The 21,314-nt window shown below is 39.8% G+C and overlaps 1 protein-coding gene across 5 annotated transcripts in view; it reads right to left on the reverse strand.

The window, feature by feature from the left end:
* The window catches only part of syt1a (synaptotagmin Ia), a 214,453-nt gene that overhangs the window by 29,917 nt on the left and 163,222 nt on the right, over positions 1 to 21,314 (reverse strand). For 4 of the 5 annotated variants that reach the window (XM_026146690.1, XM_026146691.1, XM_026146692.1 and 1 more), the window contains 2 exons: positions 9,078 to 9,250; positions 5,222 to 5,347 (listed from right to left, as the gene is read on the reverse strand). In XM_026146690.1, coding sequence (XP_026002475.1) covers positions 5,222 to 5,347; positions 9,078 to 9,250 — 299 coding nt within the window. The remainder of the gene's footprint in view (positions 1 to 5,221; positions 5,348 to 9,077; positions 9,251 to 21,314) is intronic. The other variant, XM_026146694.1, reaches the window with a different exon arrangement.

Here is a 21,314-nt window from a genome sequence, read left to right on the forward strand (position 1 = left end):
CAATATATCACAATTAATGGCGTATTAGTATGATTCCCAAATTGACCACCAAACTGATAGCAGACTCGTGTCACTAAATCTCATTGCCGTTTTATCACCTTCTTGATGCCCCAAAGTTGCTTTGAAAACAGCAGCTGACTGTGAGTGGCTGCAGGCCCTGTCAAATTCATTGCATATGGTTGTTTTCCCTAGCTTCACTGTAGCATAACAATTCTGTTCTCTCTTTGTTTACCATCCACCAACTTGCTGCACTTCTCTCAAACTTGACATTTAGATCATATGGACAAATACAGCTAACCGAGTCGCTACTTCAGGCTAGCACCAATAGCAAGTCAAACCCATCATTATAGACTCTCAGGTTAAAGAAGCAAACTTAACAGCAATAAAAAACATGTTTACAGCCCAGTACAACAACAGCTGAGGTGTGTATGGATAGTTTCTCCCTTCATAACAACTGTACAACAGGTGTAAGGCTTAAAGCTTTGAGTTGTCGCCTTTTTGATTGACTGCTTTGACTGCCTCTTCGGATGCTGTAACAGTCACAATTGTGTGGTGTCTCTTCAAGACAACCTAAAAAAAGGGTTAGTGATTTCACAAGGATGCACCACTGCCCTCTGTTAGAGTATGGGAGAAGCGTGCTTGCATGTGAACACGTGGCCTGAGATGGACCTTAAAATTTCACCTCAATAACTCAAGGTAGAGTTACGGGTTGTAGAAACACTGCAGTTCATTTATGATAAGACAGCAGCCGTTCACCCAGGCCTTGTAAGGTTGGTGAAGAGAGTGTGTATTAAAGTACAAGCACTATAGAATTCCCAGTACCAGTGTGGTCGTTGTTTGTGACTGTCCTGCTAAGTGTTTCTGCCGCCTCCTGTCAATACAACCCACGTTACTATGCACAGTAGCGAATTGCTGTTAAACCTTACCTACAATAATTTAAATCATTACATTATACATTTGGTTTTTTGGTTAGTGGTGCCTTTTGGAGCATTATCTAAAAATAATTTAGCAGTTACCTCTGTGCATTGTTCCAATAAAGTTTTTAAAAACAGCCTGCTAAGAATTATGGCTCCAAAACACCAGCCTGATGACAGCCAAAATTTAAACATCTGACTAACCATTACACCTCTGCGATAAAGCAAAATAACAGTGGCTATGTGTTTGCACATCTGTGTGGGCTTTTCTATTTAACTATGGGACTCTAGCCCTCTCACAGCAAACGGCTGCTGGTATTAACCCCCTTTTGTTTATATGTTACTCTTCAGTCCAGTGAGCAGATGACCAGAATGGGCACAGGATGGTGATTCAGCTCTTGGCACCTGATCTTCGGAGGGTTTTGTCCCAGTGCATAATGCCTGTGCTGGGACTCCACACACATGCACACACTTCCAAAGAAGCCTGAGACGGATTTGCCGTCCTGAAAAATAGTCCGCCAATGTGCAGTGGCTTTGTGTGTTATTTTGGAAATGAACTGATTGGGGGGTATTCTGAAATAAATAATAAAAACCCAATAATATGAACGATTTCCTAACTGGACACAATGCCGTATGCCTGCTCTTGACCTGCAAAGAAGAGCAATGAATATGGTAATGATGTTGAAAGTAGGAATGACATTCTAATTCTCTCCCTGCTGTGCTTAGAGGGCTCTTTGTGGTTCATTTGCTGTGTATTTGCCTCATGTAGCCGTGCCGCCTCTCCATAAATGATTTGGATCTTTTACAAAACCTTTCGTCTCATTAGTGTATAAACCCAGTGTCATCAACACCAGGGGCAGCAGCCATTTGTGGTGGTTAACAGACAGAAACAAAGCTGAGATTCTTTTTGCCACGAGGACTTGACATTAATCTGCAAGTCTTATCCCACTCAGCCTGATCTCCTTGCCTCGGTTTTGTATACACAGACACACCAGTGATTCCTTCTTTTTCTTGGCAGGGTGGAACATTTACTGACAGAGTTTTAGGTCACTGGGGAACATTTGAAACACATACAATTAATTAGTTATTAGCGCTTACGGCGGTATCTTAAAGGAGAAGCAGATTTTTGAATATCTGTGACAAATTAGTCAGAGTTGTCTGTGAAGCTTACTGATGACATTTTGTTTCCGGAGGCAAACAACTCCACTAGCACAGGACATTTGGGGTTCGTAAACATAGCAACAGCATTACTCACAATCCAATAAACTGACTGGCTGGTAGTAGTAGTAGTGTGCTTCCCCCCAAACATAAGGCCCAGGGGCCACTGGAACAATTGTTGGAAAATTTTAAGGGCATACATTATTTATTTGTAAAAATTTGTATTTTTATGTTTTTATGCTTTTCCTACTTTAACAATTTATTTAATTAATTGAAATAAAAGTTGTCTTTTTAAAAAATATCTAATATAGAAACTTACTGTGAAATTCTTTTTCTCTACAGACTTTTCTGTGAATCGACAAAAAAACACCCTTTCAAGTTAATCCCAAATATTTGTGCTCTAAGATTTACTTCATTTCCTACCGACGCATTTCCTTATTATGCAGATGACATACTGCTGAAATTAGACTTATTTCCTTAAGTTGGGATATCTCAGGATTAAATGTGTGGTCAAATGTCTCTACATGGACAGAAATTAGACTTTAACTGCTCCTACTTAAGATGATAGTAGGCTGTATGTGGTTTGACATCCCTGCTGCACATATTTGACTCGTTATACCCAAGGCTCCAGCAGAATACAAATCTGACTGTGAACCTAAAAAACAAAGTGAATATCATTCACTATTTAAAGCCTTTTGCCACACAAAAGGTTGATACTGGACTAAGGTGCAAAGGCCTCAAGGAAAACCTACATACTTCATGGGTAGCTTGGCAGCTAGTGTAGATATCCCCCCTGTTCACTTATCCATGCAGGGGGTGTATAAAGCAAACTCATGATAGGAGGATTGCTGTTGCCTGCTGTTAGAAGTGTGCTGAATTTTTACTTACCTCCATAACAACTGTACTTATATTTCTAATTTTCATATGTATCTCCTGAAAGATTTTCTCCTGCAGAAAGGACCCTGTTCTTTCACTAACTCCATAAGTGTTACGAGAAATTATGCTCGAGTATATAAAACTTCAGTTTTAACATATTGCCACAGATTGACATTGGAGGTGACAATTACTACCTTCATACTTATTTCTAACCAAGACTGCCAGATGCGTTTGGGGTGGGGATTGCCCCACCTTCACTTTACACCATTGTTCTACATTTTCTAATAAGCGATCCAATTTTCAATTATTCCTGTCCACTCAGTTCAGTGCAGACATTATGAAGTCTTTTTGTGTTGTGTTGACTGTTTTTTTTTCCCACTCTAAGGGCCCCTGAAATTTAACAGACTTCAAAAGACAACAAATAGATTTTTTTATGCTATTACAATTCATGCAGGCCCAATAGGAACAAATTCACTGAGAGCAGTTTTCATTTTTTCTAAAATTTTACGTAATAAATTTTGTATTCAGTGATCTTAAAGTAATAAAAGAGCGTTTTTTTGTCTTGTTTTTTTGTCATTTCTGCACAAATAGATGCACTTTTAAGAATCTGTAACTTCCCATTTCTCTATGTACGTATGCGTACATAGATACAGTGAAATGTATTCTTATGATAAGACTCTAAAAACAATCTATACATTAGAAAATTGATGTATCTCTTGATTGAAACCCCCTGAGGATCACCACTTTTGTTCTTGTTCCCTGTTTTATCTGAACTCTGTGCAATAACTGTTTTCTGTAAATTGTGTTTATTTATTTATTTTGCACATTTAAGGGTATTTGTGTGTTAATTTGCATGATTTTGTCCCCACTGTGAAGAGAAAGATGGTGGTGGTGGCTTGTAGGTAGGTGAACCCATCTTTCTATGGCAAGGTTACCTTTTAAAATCCCTGCTTTCAGCCTCTTCAGACGGTAATTTTGATTTTACTTTTTGAACCCCCACCACCCACCCACATATCAAATGAAACTGCTGCCTGCGTAACTACAAACTATCCCAAAACTAGATGCTTCTTGTGTTTGCCTTTAAAAGCAATATGCCAGTAATAACAGGAATTTCACACACAGCATTTAGCCAATCACCCGTACCAGTTCTCCCAGGGCAGTTTTTTGGTACTCATGTTGATTGCCTGGCAAAAAAAATAAATAATACAAAATCCTGAAGGCCACTGTGCCTCTGCACTGTGTCCCTCGTGGGGCTAAAAGTGGGTCAGATAAACTGCCGCCTCCCCTCAGGTTTTTAGCTCTGCCTGTTGTGAGTTTCACCGGCAGTGAGTCGAGCCCGGCTTTTCTCAGGTCACCGTCACAAAATGTGAAAACTGTCATCCATTCATTACGCTTGAGCTCCACTGTGGAGCTTATTACCTGTGTAATCAAGAACCTCATAGAGACCTGTCAGCGCCTCCCGCTACATGACAGATCAACTCTGTGAAAAGCAATATTGTCCACATAATATCCCTCTTTTATGAAATGACTGCTTCTCTAACAGAAATAAGGGGCTGGTTGACTGAACACAAATAGCATCTGCACAACATAATTATATTAGCACCATTACTGTCTTTTGTAATCTGTGAATTGATGAATATTTCACAATTTTAACACAAACAATTGTTGAATACAAACCAGAGAGACACGTAAGATCTGGGCGAGCATTTTTTGTGAAAAAGGTAGAGGTTCCAACACTGGCGTGTAGAGGAGCATTGTGTGTTACCAGCTAATCTCTGGCTGTCAGTTCTGCTTAAAATGGGGAGTTAGCTAGCCTAGTGAGGGACAGTGTGTTCATGCACCGCATCTATTATCTGTCACACAACATCTGGCACCAGGAAGTTGATGTGCTTCCTCATTCTGCTTTTTAAAACTCAGTCGCTGGGAAAAAATAAAGCAGATGGATATCTGCAGGGGCTGTATTCAATCAAGTAGAAAGAAAGAAACAAATACAGAGACAAACTAAATCCCAATAGTATACTGTATCTTTACCAGGCTCCATGGCAAATGCACAAACTCGACCACCATGATATATCCCTGTGAGATTGCTCTCAAGCTTCAATGATCAAGCAACTATGAGAGGAAAATGTTGTGCAAAACCTGGTTTGGGTCCTGTTTATTCTCTGGAGAGATGCAAACTTGGACCTCAGAGGCTGGGTGTGGCCATACTTACAATGAAGGATCTTTCTCAACAACGACACACACTGAGGGAGATTTGGAGAACAGATCCTTACCGTATTCTCTGTGAAATTGTAATCCAGGGAGTACTGTAATTTGCCCAGTTTCTGGTCCTCCTTGGGCTCTGCCTCTTTCTCCGTTTCAGTCAGCCCTGTCTCCGCATCCTCCTCATCCTTCAAGGCCTGAAGGAGACACCCACCAAGAGTCAGTGTCGCCTGTTTGCCGCTGGTGCTAGCACCCTGCCAGCCATTCCCCGCCCAGGTCCTGCCACCGGACCTACTCCTGTAAAAGCTCCCACTTGTTTTATGGTATACAAGGGAGAGGGGAGGGGGGGGGGGAGCAAGCACTAAAACACCATAGCAGTTAACACCAGGACATGCTGTGTGATGCACTAAAACCCCGGGCCTGGTCCCCCGATGGTGCTTTTCTATCAATCTCTGGGTTTTTCAGTCTGAAGGGGGGGAAAGATCAAATGATGGCGCCAGAAATGAGAATGGGCAGGCATTAGTGGAAGAAGAAGGGTGGAGGGTGGAGAGAAATTAGAGAGAGATGATAAAAAGAGGCAGACAGAGAGAAAGAAAGAGATGCCTCTAGAAAAGATCATAGTAAGACAATTCCCTTGATGTTATTTCAGGCAGATCAAGTCTCTGGCAAAAACACATATCAACTGGGAACTGTCCGAAGTGGCAGAGAGTGAGAAGTGAAGTTGCCCTTTCCTAGACTGACACTGAGGTGAGGACAGCAGGTGGTGGCTCTGGTGATAGTGAAGGGGGTGTGGGGGGTGGAGGAGTTTGTTATAAGAACAACATGCGATTGAAGAGGCAAAGACTAGGTCTCAAGGTCATTCATTCAGCATCAAAAGTTGCCTTCCAAGAAGTCTCTTTCACTAGGCATGCAGAGCATTCTCTGTTGTACAAAACAGTGCTCTTATGTGAGTCCCCATTCCCAAAGTTTGGTTACATCCTCAAACATACAGTCGCATTGTCATCATAGCCCTAAAGGTTGAATGTTACCCCCTACGCCGATGGTAGCTAGAAGCATCATGCCAGCGGTGGGTGGGTAGATGTTGGTTAAAGGGGTTGTAATGTACCTCCCTGCTCCAGTTTGTCAAGTTGTGAAAGCAAAAGGCTGAACAACACTGATTGGTTTTAAAATTTGCCACTGAGCCACCTGGTCTCTGTCTTTGGTGAGCAAATCCAGTTGGGGCCTTTTTTTTTTTCTTTCTTTTTTTTTAAGACAGAAAAAGAGAAGCGGGTAAAATGATTGAGGAAATAATATTCCCTAATTTAACGAAAGTGTTTCCTTTAAACCAACTTGTGTGCGACTTTGCTACACCTGGGTTGACAGATGTGGTTGCAGATGCTGTGAAGCTTCCTTTTCATCACTAAGCTTCAAAAGAGCTTTTACTTGTAGAGCCTCTCAATCATTCTAGTTTGCTTGCCACCACTCGTTTGAAATGCAAATGAAAGATTCAAAAGGCAGGAGACTTTAGCTTGGCACGAGGATCAGTGTGGTTCAACCTTATCAATGCGCACCCAGTGTTTCTTTCATACATATATATGTGCATATGCAGCTTGTACACACATATATGCAGTCGATATACATGTACTGTATGCATAGTTACATATATTTGGTTCTATGGGAGTAGTAGTTGTTTTCAAGAGGCTACAAAAAAAACGTCAGAGCAGCAGGCTTAAGAAGATCCAACAGCAATTAGGAACCTACCGCCAGTGACCATCCCGAACAGTCATCAGACACAACACAGATAAGGAGGACATAGAAGGAAGAAACACAAATTAAAACAACCACACACAGGAGTTAACACACCAGAGTCTGGGCACACCAGGAGAAATGACCGCCTGCCTCGAAAGTGGCAGATTCACCAATCTCAGAGATTAGCTATTAGGGTGTCCAGTAACTGATGTCTTTTATTTTGATTAAAGCCTCTTTAGTTATAATTTTAAAAGCTGGATGGTGCAAAGACGGGAAGACTATTGGACATTAATGAAAACTCTTGTAATCTAACATGCTGCAGCGCTGCGTCGGATTGAATGACCTTGGTGGTTAATAAAGTTTTCCGCACTTCACTATTATCTAAGAAAATAAAAGACTTCTTAACATTTAAGTTATAATTAGCTCTTTTTCAAAAAAGAAGTTAGTCAAATGAACTAAGAAAACAATGTCAGTGGTTTCCGTCTACGTGGGTCCGACAGCAAGGGTGTTGCAGCAAATTAAACACACTGTGTGCACGATTCCACCGAGTGAAACGACGCTCTGCTGGTGCAATTAGTGTGCTAACTCCATATCAAGTGTTAGCGTGTCACCGTTTCCTCGTTCTGTGCAGTTGAAAAGTAAGAGTTTCGCCATTTGTGTATCATTTGGTGACGTCATTTCTCTGGGTGGATACCACTTCATTACACAGCAAACGTTACTCACACTCTTCAACAAGTGAGCAGGTCCTCATATGACCAAAACCATAAAAAATATTCAAAGAATGAATGAAAAGCACAAAAATTATAAGCAGGAGAAACAAAAGAGACTAAAAGGTTCTCTTAAATCTGAAGCCACCTTAAGTGACTTTAATTTCCTTTAGTAAAACAAAAAGGCTGAATGCAACTCTTTGGCTGCAATACACATAACACACAGAAAATATATGTGGTACAGTAGCAGCTCTTGCACCAAAAAATGCAACTTATTGAGAGCTATTCACTGTTATTAGTCACGTAACTGCTGCACAGTCCTGGATGGCAAAACACATGAAAATCCAAAAAATTGCAGCATAAAATGTCGATATTCCATCAGTTTCAAGCCACAAATAGTTGCTAAAAACAGTGGCAATGGTTTAAATCTATCGTAAGGAGAGTCCTTCTCCTTAGACTGCCGTGTTTAGATTTTTGATGTAGAGGGGCAAACTGTTCTGCTGTTCGAAGGCTGGTTTATTCTCAGTTGCGAACACTCTCTGTTTTACTTCTTTCGAGTCAGCTTAAAGGCTGTTTAATTAGGCACAGGTGTAGCTGTTAAATACTTCTCAGGTAAATTCACACAAAATTTATGTAACAGGGCCCTGGTGGACTTGCTGGACGTAAAAAAAATTGCTTGAGAGGTGAAAATCACTGTGTCATTGTAGAGTCTTTACCTCACGATATAAAGCACCGTGAGCTCTCCGATGTTGTCATTATTATTATTATTATTGAAAGAATAGAATAGAATTTATTGCTTCATTGGCAAAACTATAGTGAGTGTTACTAAACCAGGTCATAATATATACACGTAATCCCTATGGCCTCTGTTTCAGACAGTTTTCTTCTACTCTTAGCTCTGTATAGTGACTAAAGACAGGAAGGGGATGTCAGGAACACATCCCGAACTGTGAACATTGGTTAAAGAAGGATTATTCTTAAATGTAAATCATGCCAAGCTATGGCAGTAGAGCTCAAGATTAAAATATATCACTGGAAATTTAGCGTACTATGTTTAAAAGGCACAACCTGCTGGACAAGAAGGATTGAATGTGGTTGGAATCCGTGTTGTACTGTTAGCTTTTCTAGCCCCTGTAAACAAACTGAGTCACTCCTGGATCCAATAAAAAAAACCAAACTTATATTTGGGTGGAAACAGCTAGAAGACAGCAGGGAAAAAAGTCTGGTTTTGCCATCCAGGTGGGCGCTACTATGATACTATGATGTTACGTGGAAACTGTGTATATAGTTGAAAATGTTCTCTTAACAAATCAATTTGGTGAACTAATTTGTAATCATACAGAATCAGATTTCCTAAAATTGTAAGAAAAAAAAAATATATATATTTCAAACACAGCATCAAATATTTTGGCATTAAGCTTCCTATTCAATTAGGATTGTGGGGATGGTAATTTTTCAGAATTTTAATAACAAAAGTTAAAAAAGTCGTTACCTCGGTTTTGGCCCCATCTATGACGTCCTTCATGTTGATGGCATTTTTGCCCTTGTCTTTGCCCTTCTTTTTGTTTTTCTTCTTGAATATCCATTTTTTGCAGACACAGAAGCAGCAAGCTAACACCAGGATGATGGCCACAAAGGCAATCGAGACGATGGCCCACGATGGCACTGTGAGAAGGACAAACAACAAAGAGATGTTCAGAAGTAGGAGTGAATCTTGGAGGCAAGTGAAAAACATTTCAGTGAACACTCTGAACCAAAGACCTGAAAAGTAGAGATTGTACCAAATTACAGGTGAGATAAAAGCAGGAAAAGCGTGTGTGACTACAGAGTTGGTACAACAGATCAGCACTAAGTCCATCAAAAAGTGTCAAGACTCCTAAAGATCGGACCTGACTGAACGGCTTCAGCCAATTTAGTGGAAGTAACAGATGTTGGCATTTTCCACTTGCCATTTAAACAAAAGATTCTCAGACAGCTGACACTTTCACGGTAATCACCGGCAACACAGAACTTGCTTTGGAGCGAGAGCTGTGGTGAATTGGCAGGGTGTGCCGGAGAGGCATTAGCAGAGGTGTGACCATGACAATCCACTGATGCAGTAAAACCAAACGGGTTCACGGGGTGGCGAGGGGTTTGCTTTCACATTGTTCTCATGCTCTAAGCTTTCATATTACCTTTAAAAAATTTAATTGATCTTTTGTGTTAGGATTTAAGGCTTTGGGTTTCCTTTTAAATTTTCCCCAGAAACACTGCAGGTTTAGACAGAAACTTTCCTCCGAGGGAAACCTGCTGAGCCTAATCTCAGTGGTTACATTAAACCTGAACATTTTTAAGATAAAAAGCTGGAGAATAACTTTTTGGACCAGGCTGTCTTCCTTTTTAGTTTAAAGTTGTTATTGTTTTTTCACCTGCAAGTCAAATTTACAATGGACTAATTTTGACCTTTTCAAAATAAAAAGAAAGAAAGAAAAATGCTATATTATTATTATTATCATTATTATTATTAGTCTATCCCACTGTGAAAACAGTATAATAGTCCATCAATGGTTCCATTGACCCTAATGTTTGTACCAGCAGGAATAATAAAGTTTATTTTATTACATGTGCCATTGCTTGTTTGATTCTTTTTTGCATAATTTGGGATTTTTATCCTGATATTAGATTAGTTTATCCGAATCAAATTCTTAATTGTAATTTAGAGACACGAACAGGGCTGACGACACACCAGAGGAACATCTTATTTACTGCATCTGTGCTGAATTAAATAAAACAATAACAGCTCAGTGTTAGTGTTAATTATTTTAAAGTAAATTAACTTTAAACCAGAAGCTGATCCATAAAGTTAAAGCAGATGTTCATCCTCCCACATGTAACCTCTACTGTAACATCTGTTTATGTAAACGTGCTACCTAAAATGTCCCTATAGAAATAACACATTGAATAGGAATAATTCTCAATTTTGCTGCTTTTGTTTTTCCTATTTTTTATATAGTTGATGCTGCTTCGCATCTTGTTAGTGTGAAAATACAAAAACATAACAAAAAGTAGCCAATTAGTGTAAAAAACACGATGATTTTCCACGTTTTTGAGTCAGCAACCACCACTGTTCTGTTCAGATCAAATGTTAACACTAGACAAAAACAAAAACAGCATGATAATATTACATGCATCATAAAAAAAGTAGTGAAGTAAAAACACTGTTTTGGAGAAGAAAGACCAAAAAAATGCTATTTTTTGTATCTAATCACTGAGATTTGACGTTGTTTATGAGTCTGTTTCCACCACTTGAGCAGCTCTGATCCTCAGTGGTGCTTCTGGATGGTTCATCAAGACTATTTTGAAAGTTTCATGTTGGGCAAAGTATTTAAAATAATACTTTTACGTCACACTTCCGTGAGCACTTCTTGGCAGTTACTAGTTTAATCACTAATTAGTGATTACATATCGTCTAGATCTGATTATGGCAGCAGAATTAGAGTAAAATAACAAAAGAAAACCAGCAGGAGCAACAACAGAAACTTAATTAATTTAGTATCACCTAATGATCTTTATGCAAGTTAAAAGTTTGGAATCGAGAGTTTTGAGTTTGTCCCTTAAAACTCCCTTTGAAAAAGTGATTTCTTCACAGCACACGTGCAGCTACTGTTGTTCAGTTATGATTAAAACGGTTCCTAACAGGACAAAAAACAAAACAAAATGCACTTTCACTGAGGTGACATACGAGTCGTTACTTTTCACTCCACCATATGCTACTGGCCTGCACTATAAGCCTGACTGGAGAAATTGGACAAGCAGCAATCAACACTGTCACACTGTCAGACGCTCGGCTCAACAGCACAGTGACAGCCAGCTGCAAACACGTTGACACCTATCTCAACTATAGCCAGCAGTCAGCTGGCGCTGCCTGGTGCGGACACACAGGGATACAGTGTACACCACACAAACATAACGATTGAAGGAGAAGTGGGCGGTTTTTAAGCACCGGAGGTACAGCAGCCCAGATGCAATGAAAATAATGAGAAGCCTCACAACAGACTTCCCTGTTCAGCTGTCACAATCACTGCTCCTTGACTCTACTCAGCAGATACCAAACACCTGGCAGCCCACTCCTCATTTTAACACTGAGCAATAACAAACTGTTTAAGGAGCAAATTTTCTGTGTTAATTCAGGCCGGCCACAAAGCCAAGCTCAGCTGCAATCAGGGCAGATGGGCTCATCTTTACAACAAATACAGTTGCTACACATCTGTAAGCTGCTTTGCAACCCACTCCCACTTAACCTCTGACCTAAGTCATATCTGTTGTCACTGATGCCCGTTCTGTTCTTGCTGCTGTTCTCCACACCTTAAGCGTTCAACACCACCAAGAGGTCACAAAACCCATCCATACAACCGAATATAAGAAAGGAATTTGGGGGGGGCACCAGACAGATATAATACTTGCCATTCTCTTAAATCCTACAAAATAATAGAAAACATCAGTCAGCCCTTTGAAGACTTTATCTGGAAAAACTCCAGAATGACCCATCAAAATGGAAAACCCTATTACAAACTCTCTCTGGGGTTTTGCTCACCAACATTCAGCTGCAGTTCCTTTGCTGAGGTCCAAGGGGGAGGGGGGAGAAAGGGAGAGAGGAGGAAAAGAAATCGATTCTTTTGACAAAATCAATAAGCACTCTCCTCCAAGGAAAAACAGTGAGTGATGCTCTAAAATAACTTCGGGATCTACAGCTTTGGCCTTGCCTTGGAGCAGCGTGGTAATGGAGGTGAAACTGGATAGGCCTCGTTTACAATGAGCCAAATAAAACCAGGAGTATTTCCTTTACAAACTTGACACCGTGCACAGAATAAACTCTTGAGCCGGGAAGTGTTCGCTTTCTCACTCCTTAGACACACAAGGCTGATTTTTATTGGGAGTTTGTCAGTCTTGTTATATTTATGAAGCAAGAAGATTCAAAGGAATTAATTACACATCACTCGTGAAGAGAGCATACTCTGAAAACCACACCCAGTTGAGAGGCCCACAATACCCAACTATGGGCAGTAACCATGGCTGAGCTGGCCGACTGGGAGAAGTGGGATACTTCCCCGTGACCTGGGGGGTAGCATTGTGGCACGCTGTGAAGAATCAATGGATCGCAAAGAAATCCACGCATCACGCGCAGCTCACTTGGCCACAGACTGTGTCCTCTCACTGTGGTCTCCACACAAGTGCACATGCTAAAGACATCTCTCCCTCTCTGTAAGGAAAGTAACGGGAAGCAGGAAATATCAGAGACGTTGATAAGATAAAAAGAAATGATGAAAGTGGGAGGGAGAGAATGAAAATTAGTGCAAGTTACGAGTTAGTCTAAAATAGGAGCTAAAACACTGTTTGGCTCTTTCACATTCTTGCAGCTCATGACTGCTTTCGTGAACGTGTGCATGAAGTTTTCTGGCTGGTAAGTGTGAACTCGCTGTATCTTAGTCACTGTTTAAAAAGTCTAGTTTATTTCTATTGCTCCTCTCTCTTTATATATGTGTATGTGCAATGACTGGTGTATTCCTAGTGAGTTTAAATGGTGCATCCACAACCACTGCAAACGTAATGTTGTTATATATACAGTGGGGCAAAAAAGTATTTAGTCAGCCACCGATTGTGCAAGTTCCCCCACCTAAAATGATGACAGAGGTCAGTAATTTGCACCAGAGGTACACTTCAACTGTGAGAGACAGAATGTGAAAAAAAAATCCATGAATCCACATGGTAGGATTTGTAAAGAATTTATTCGTAAATCAGGGTGGAAAATAAGTATTTGGTCAATAACAAAAATACAACTCAATACTTTGTAACATAACCTTTGTTGGCAATAACAGAGGTCAAACGTCTACTATAGGTCTTTACCAGGTTTGCACACACAGTAGCTGGTATTTTGGCCCATTCCTCCATGCAGATCTTCTCGAGAGCAGTGATGTTTTGGGGCTGTCGCCGAGCAACACGGACTTTCAACTCCCGCCACAGATTTTCTATGGGGTTGAGGTCTGGAGACTGGCTAGGCCACTCCAGGACTTTCAAATGCTTCTTACGGAGCCACTCCTTTGTTGCCCGGGCGGTGTGTTTTGGATCATTGTCATGTTGGAAGACCCAGCCTCATTTCATCTTCAAAGTTCTCACTGATGGAAGGAGGTTTTGGCTCAAAATCTCACGATACATGGCCCCATTCATTCTGTCCTTAACACGGATCAGTCGTCCTGTCCCCTTGGCAGAAAAACAGCCCCATAGCATGATGTTTCCACCCCCATGCTTCACAGTAGGTATGGTGTTCTTGGGATGCAACTCAGTATTCTTCTTCCTCCAAACACGACGAGTTGAGTTTATACCAAAAAGTTCTACTTTGGTTTCATCTGACCACATGACATTCTCCCAATCCTCTGCTGTATCATCCATGTGCTCTCTGGCAAACTTCAGACGGGCCTGGACATGCACTGGCTTCAGCAGCGGAACACGTCTGGCACTGCGGGATTTGATTCCCTGCCGTTGTAGTGTGTTACTGATGGTGACCTTTGTTACTTTGGTCCCAGCTCTCTGCAGGTCATTCACCAGGTCCCCCCGTGTGGTTCTGGGATCTTTGCTCACCGTTCTCATGATCATTTTGACCCCACGGGATGAGATCTTGCGTGGAGCCCCAGATCGAGGGAGATTATCAGTGGTCTTGTATGTCTTCCATTTTCTGATGATTGCTCCCACAGTTTTTTTTCACACCAAGCTGCTTGCCTATTGTAGATTCACTCTTCCCAGTCTGGTGCAGGTCTACAATACTTTTCCTGGTGTCCTTCGAAAGCTCTTTGGTCTTGGCCATGGCGGAGTTTGGAGTCTGACTGTTTGAGGCTGTGGACAGGTGTCTTTTATACAGATGATGAGTTCAAACAGGTGCCATTCATACAGGTAACGAGTGGGGGACAGAAAAGCTTCTTACAGAAGACGTTACAGGTCTGTGAGAGCCAGAGATTTTCCTTGTTTGAGGTGACCAAATACTTATTTTCCACCCTAATTTACGAATAAATTCTTTACAAATCCTACCATGTGGATTCATGGATTTTTTTTTCACATTCTGTCTCTCACAGTTGAAGTGTACCTCTGGTGCAAATTACTGACATCTGTCATCATTTTAGGTGGGGGAACTTGCACAATCGGCGGCTGACTAAATACTTTTTTGCCCCACTGTAATATCCCAACAATTTATCTTTTTTGCATTGCTTATGCACAGTTAAGGGTACTTTCCTCTTTCTTATAATATTATTAGTGTAATTTACAAAAATGTGACTAATAGCCCAGCCCCAATTATTGTTTGAATCGACCCCTTAAGCCTTTATCTTTACCCTAACCATATCAGGGGATTACTTTATCTTCTTAGTATATTGATCATAGCATTTGTATGTATATACCAATCACACAGCAATCATCCTGCGTTCACTTTTCTCTTAACTGTACTATATTAAGGGCTTAAAGTGTAAGTAACTTAAGCCATTTGGCATTACTCAATGGTAAAAAGTGCACATTGTAGCATTTTTAATCTAGTGAGCGCTGTTTAATAATTCTCCAATTACACCTGAATAAATGATTTGTTTACCCCTAAAAATTTAACATTCATATTACATTTATGCCAAAACACACCTTTGTAATGACTGCCTAATTGGAAAAGCTGGACCAGCGGCATTTATGTTTCATGATATGCTGCATGATTAAATCTCAAGAGAAATACAGTACAGTGCAATGGTTTTGAGCAATACTTTGCCTCCAAGGAGCCAGACTTTCCTGTAATTTTTAAAAGTGGTCTTGAGGAATAGTTCTCCACGCTTTCTTAAGTTCAGACTGAATTTCTTGTTTTCATTCAGTTTCTTGTACTTTACCTTTGTCAGAAGAAAGGTTTTTGTGTTTTGTTTGGTTGTTAAGACCCTTAAATGATTCATAGATCATTGTTAAGCTTAAAAAAGCCACCTAACTAAAGGGATGAACCAGTGTTGTGTCTACATGTAACAGACACAGACAAGAAACTGGAAGAAAGTTTGCCAAATTAATGGAACTGGGCTGAAAAAAAGTGGCAACAGATCCAGATAAATTGCTGCTTGATTGCTGCTTCAAACTATAATCAGTGAGCAATAAAACATCATCACCATCAGTCATGGACTGGTCTCCCCGGACCCTGGAACAACGCTATCCAAGCAGTGTGAGATCATCTTAATAGAGAATGGACAAAAAAGACATCCAACAACCCAAGAAGAGCTTTGAATGTCTTTTGAGAAGCATTCATAATGTGATCATGCCAAATATTGACTTTCAAACTGGTTAGAATAGTACAAACTCACCGTTTGCCTTATATACTGTATTTCTATGTATGCTTGCAGATGTTTCAATAAATCACTGCACCTATTTCCCCCTTTTTTAAGCAAAATATAAAGAAATTAAACATCTTTTGCAAGTTGTACCTTTATAGCAGGACCGTGGGAACTCCAGGCCTCATGGCCCGGTGTCCTGCAGGTTTTAGATGTGTCCTTGATCCAACACAGCTCATTTAAATGGCTAAATTACCACCTCAACATTTCTCGACGTTCTCCAGAAGTTTGGTAATGAATTAATCATTTGATTCAGGTGTGTTGACCCAGGGTGATATCTAAAACCTGCAGGACACCGACCCTTGAGGCCTGGAGTTTCCCACCCCTGCTCTATAGTTTGCTAGAAGCTTATTAGAATATATAGTGGTATTTTTTAGCATCTGAACAGGTACTTCTAGCTTACATGTGTAAATGCAAACAGGAAGTAAGCTAAGGAGACAGTATTGTAATGGAAGTGTCAGAGACGTGACAAGTCTGTATTACAAGCTGGCAGATCACAACGATAACAATAACTAAAACTAAAAATGTGGATTTTCCCCCAAACGGAAGCAAGACTGAATATATACAGAGTAAAACCTTTTTCCCCCCCCAATTCCAAATGCTTACTGTCATTCTGGCATTTCATCGACACTCAAAATGCCTGATGGAATGTCATTTAGGCGCTAACAGTCCAATCAACGCATGGAACCAGCCCTTATCTTATTCATCAAGCATGCGTCCTCCAGTGAAAGGCACTTCTGTGTTCCTTAATTAAAGGAACCTGAGTCCCAGAAAGCAATAAAAGTATTTCCTAATTAACTACATTGTGTGAGTGTCTTTTCTCAAGAGAGAAATAGAGCGAGAAAGTGAAAGGGAGAGAGCAAGAGGGAGTGTTGCCAGCACACGCACTTCAACACTTCAACTCCCAACACTTATCTCTCGTTCCGCCATGCAACATGGCATGGAAAATGGAGTTTCTCTAATGGGTGGGTTGCGCATGATGAGATCCATGTTTGCTGTTCCTGAAGGCTGAAATCACTTTTCAGCTCCGTCAACAGAACAGCATGCCGGTAAAGCAGAGCCCTAAACAGTGAGACACCTTCAAAGTCCTTTAGACACTGAGTCATGTAGTTCATCTTTGTACATCTGCCTTCACATCTCTAATCATTAACAAGATGAAAATGAAGATGTGCAGATTGTAAATTTTGTTACATTTTTGAGATTTGTTTAATCATATCAAAGGGCTCTGAGTGACAGATCTACATCCTGCTAGAATAGTGAAACACAATCTGGTACAAAACTTGAGCTCAAAATATTCTGATGATTTCTCTGACACATTACCATGCTGGGTTTTAAGAAGATATTATTAGAGATCATTTTTTCGCAGTCAAAGAGCAATAACCTCAACATAAAAGGAAAAACTCATGCTTCACTGGCTGACATTTACACACACTGTAGGTGTTCTAAAACCGACTCCATAGAAAGGAGTATAAACTACTGCAGGACTGTGAGTCATTCTGACAGTATGTGGTGGTTTGCTACAGTGAATAGCATCAATAGAGCCTCATGAGAAAAGAAAAATGCATATCAACTTTCTGTAAATGCCTTTAGCTAATGCATTCTAACTGTATGTTTTAGGGCTTAAGTGCTTTTTCTTATTTTCTTTCATATGCATTTGCATATAGCTCTGTGGTCGGCATGAAGCTGGACACTCTGGTGACAGTGGCAGAGAAAAGGACATTAAAGAAACTGATGGACATTATGGACAATGCCAGACATCCTCTGCACACGGCCATTAACAACCAGAAGAGTCTGTTCAGTGACAGGTTGCTTCTCCCAAAGACAAGAACTAACAGACTTAAAAACTCCTTTGTCCCACACGCCATCAGACTGTTTAACTCCTCCCTGGAGGGGAGAGGGAGGGGAAACAGGAGGACAAAGGAGGGGGGAACAACTAAGCTGTAGTGCCTCTTCACCTCACTGTGCAATACCTTTTGTGCAATACTTTTGTAAATAGTCAACGGTGCAATAGACTCAATACTTGAAATGTGCAATTCACTTGTATTTTTATTTTTATTCCTATTTATTCTATTTATCCCCTTCGTATATTTTATTTATATTGTCTCTGTATTTATATATATATATATATGTGTGTGTGTGTGTGTGTGTGTGTGTGTGTGTGTGTGTGTATTATATATATATATATATATATATATATATATATATATATATATATATATATATATATATATATAATATTCTGTAACTTCTGTCGGTGCTGTGCTTTTTTGGAAATCGAATTTCCCAGAGGAACCCACCCGAGGGATTAATAAAGTTCTATCTAATCTAATCTAATCTAATCTAATCTAATACTGTAAACATAGCCACAGTTTCAAATGTAAATGTCAGCATATGCACAAGTAATTCCTGTAAGTCAAAACTTCCAGACAGGCTCTGTCTGTCTGTATGATATCAGTTAAAATGAATGTCCCCAGTTTGGTCACACTGGCACAGAAGCCACACCCACCTTCTGTTCAAACCTGTTGCTTATGAAGGAGAGCCAATTAGAAGAAAAGTGACTAAAAGGAGCAGAAGAAGCAGTCTGCATATGAACTGAGGAACTGTGCCGTCCAGTGTGTGATTTTGAATCATGGAAAACCATTGTAGTCAGTCTACAAATAAAGACAATTAAAGGTTAATGGACTGATTTGTGAATCATTTTTTTCTATGCTGCCTGTGCATTCAAGGCACAGGATCTTCTTTAATGTTGTGTTGCAATAATGCTAGTCCTATCAGAGCCATGGCTACAAAAAGTACATGTACGTTTTGAAAGTGACACAAAAGCACATCAAACTAAAGAAGTTGTTCAAAATAAAAAAAATAAAAAACAAAACAAAACAACGAGAAAAAACAGGGGAGAGAAACAAAGGCAGACAAATAACAAATCAGTATTTGAAAAGCACTTTTCACAGATGTGTAGTTTCAAACCACTGCACAATCAAAATAAAAATGAGCAGTAATCACAACAAAACAATATAAAATTAAAATGCAGTCAATAGCAATACAAAACTATCATCACAAATCTCAACAAAAGCTTCGTTAAAAAGAAACAGTAATGTAAAATATATTTTTGATGAGAGTCAAAGCTAAGAAAAGAATCAAATATTACACCAAGATTATGAATGCTTTATATAACAGATGAACAGAAGGAAGCAAACGTTTAGCTGATATTTGGATCTAGTTCAGGAGGAGCTATAATCGTCACCTCAGTCTTGTTGGAATTTAACGCAAGATAATTATTGGAGAGACTGTTAATAATTTGGGATAAACAGTCATCTAGGTTGGACAGATGGTGAGGTCTAAAAAATGATGCATAAAAATGATAAGAAATGTTATTAAAAGATCAAGTGCTACCAAGTGAAGGAAGAATGTAGAAAGAAAATAATACAGGACCAAGGACTAAACCTTGCAGAACCCCACAGGTTATGGAAGTAGGGTCCATAGACTATGGGCTATTTGTATGTATGAGGAACTGTAAGGAGGCAAAGTATAGGCTGAAACCATTAGGCCGAAGTACACACTCTAGTCAGTGCTTGTGATTACCCCAGAAGTGCTCCACATCACCTAAAAATATGCAATATTTTTAGAGTCCACATCAAGGTCCACAGAGCAGATGAGAATGATGGGAAGTTATATTACGTTAAATCAGTTAAATTACGGAGCATCCAGTCAATTTCCAAAATAATATTGTGAAGACTAAACTAAAGGGGGGAACAAAACCTCATCAGAGATACGTTAAAATCCAGTAATGTTACTAATCCAGTGGATTCTCCATTGAGAAACAAAGCACCCAATGTCATACAAAAAATTAATTAGCAAAATAAAATAGGAAGTGACTAGAGACTGATATGAGACTGGAAGACAGAAATACAAGGAAGGAGACACAGCGGTGCACAGAAGACAAAGAAAAAACATCAGAAACACAGGAACAGAAACTATAGACACTGACCATGAAAGTTTGAGAATATTTAAAAAATTATTAAGAATTATTATTTATTACAACTTGTTTTGTTTTTTAAATTATAGATGCCATTTATAGATGCCTCACATTTCCTTTGCTGTAGTAAAGATAAAGATGCTATGATGTCTCTGTTCTGACTCATTCTATAATTAAAAGGGCTTCTGTTGAATTCGTCTCTTTGCTCCTTGGAAATACAAAGCACTTTACATTAGAGAGAGAAGCTTCACAAATGGACAGAGCTGGAGCGATAGATTTAAAAGGGTGGGGTGTGTATGCAAGTTTTATATTGCATCTGTGTTATAGCCACACTAATCCAATAAGACAGGACCCTGTTGGTCAATTAACCTTGGTATTATATCTTGTTATGCCTACGAGTCCATGCCCTTTTCCCCGCTGTGGCTCGTTTAAGGAAACAATACATCTGCAGCAGGGAGCATCATCCAGCGTTCTGCAACAATGACTACCTATGCAATAGGTGGAAGCTGATTAAAATGAACCCTGCACTCAGAGTACCTTTACATGCGATTTAATTTAAAATCAGCAAGTCTACATCTTTGTAATTTGGTCAAATTAGGAAATGCTTTTCTTTCCTGCCTTTTATTCAGTTTTCTACAAGAAAATTCTGATCCACTAACATAAAACAAGCATTGATGGGTGCCAGACTATTATTGTTTACTCTTCAGAATTATTTGATGACTCTAGATGTCTTTGGCTTTCCTTATTTCTGCCAAACCCCAGAACAAGCTGAACCCCACCAGTTGGCAGGATTGGTCCCTCAGGTATCTTATGAAACTATTTTTGAAGGCTGTCATATTATCAGCACATATCCTGATATCAAAGATATAGCATTTGCCAGCACACACAATAACAAGATAAGCCGAGGCATGTCTGAGAGTGAGAGTTGCATATCAGCTTACATAATGAAACAGGAGCTACTTTGCTAAACAGGTAAGAAAACAGCTGAAACAACAAACCTGTTTCACCATTTGAGGGAAGAACAGATGAAATCAGGAACAATCAGAACAAGAGGGAAGACATGCTAGCTGCTTTTGATGTGATGAAGGTGGTGATGAATCACATTTTCTTTAACATCCAATGGATTGCAGGGTGCATGTGCCCTGTTTTCCTGGTGAACACCTGGCACCAGGATGCACTATGGGAAGACGTCAAGCCAGCAGAGGCGGTATGGCACTTTGGGCAATATTTTTCTGGGAAACCTTGGGTCCTTCCATCCACATGGATGTTACTTTGATGTGTACCACCTACCTAAGCCATTTCACAGACCACGGACACCCTTTCATGGAAAGGTTATTATTAAGGAGTTTGAGGTGTTGACTTGGGCACCAAAGATCTCAAT

This window comes from Astatotilapia calliptera, chromosome 17, assembly GCF_900246225.1.
Source record: "Astatotilapia calliptera chromosome 17, fAstCal1.2, whole genome shotgun sequence".
Taxonomy (NCBI): domain Eukaryota; kingdom Metazoa; phylum Chordata; class Actinopteri; order Cichliformes; family Cichlidae; genus Astatotilapia; species Astatotilapia calliptera.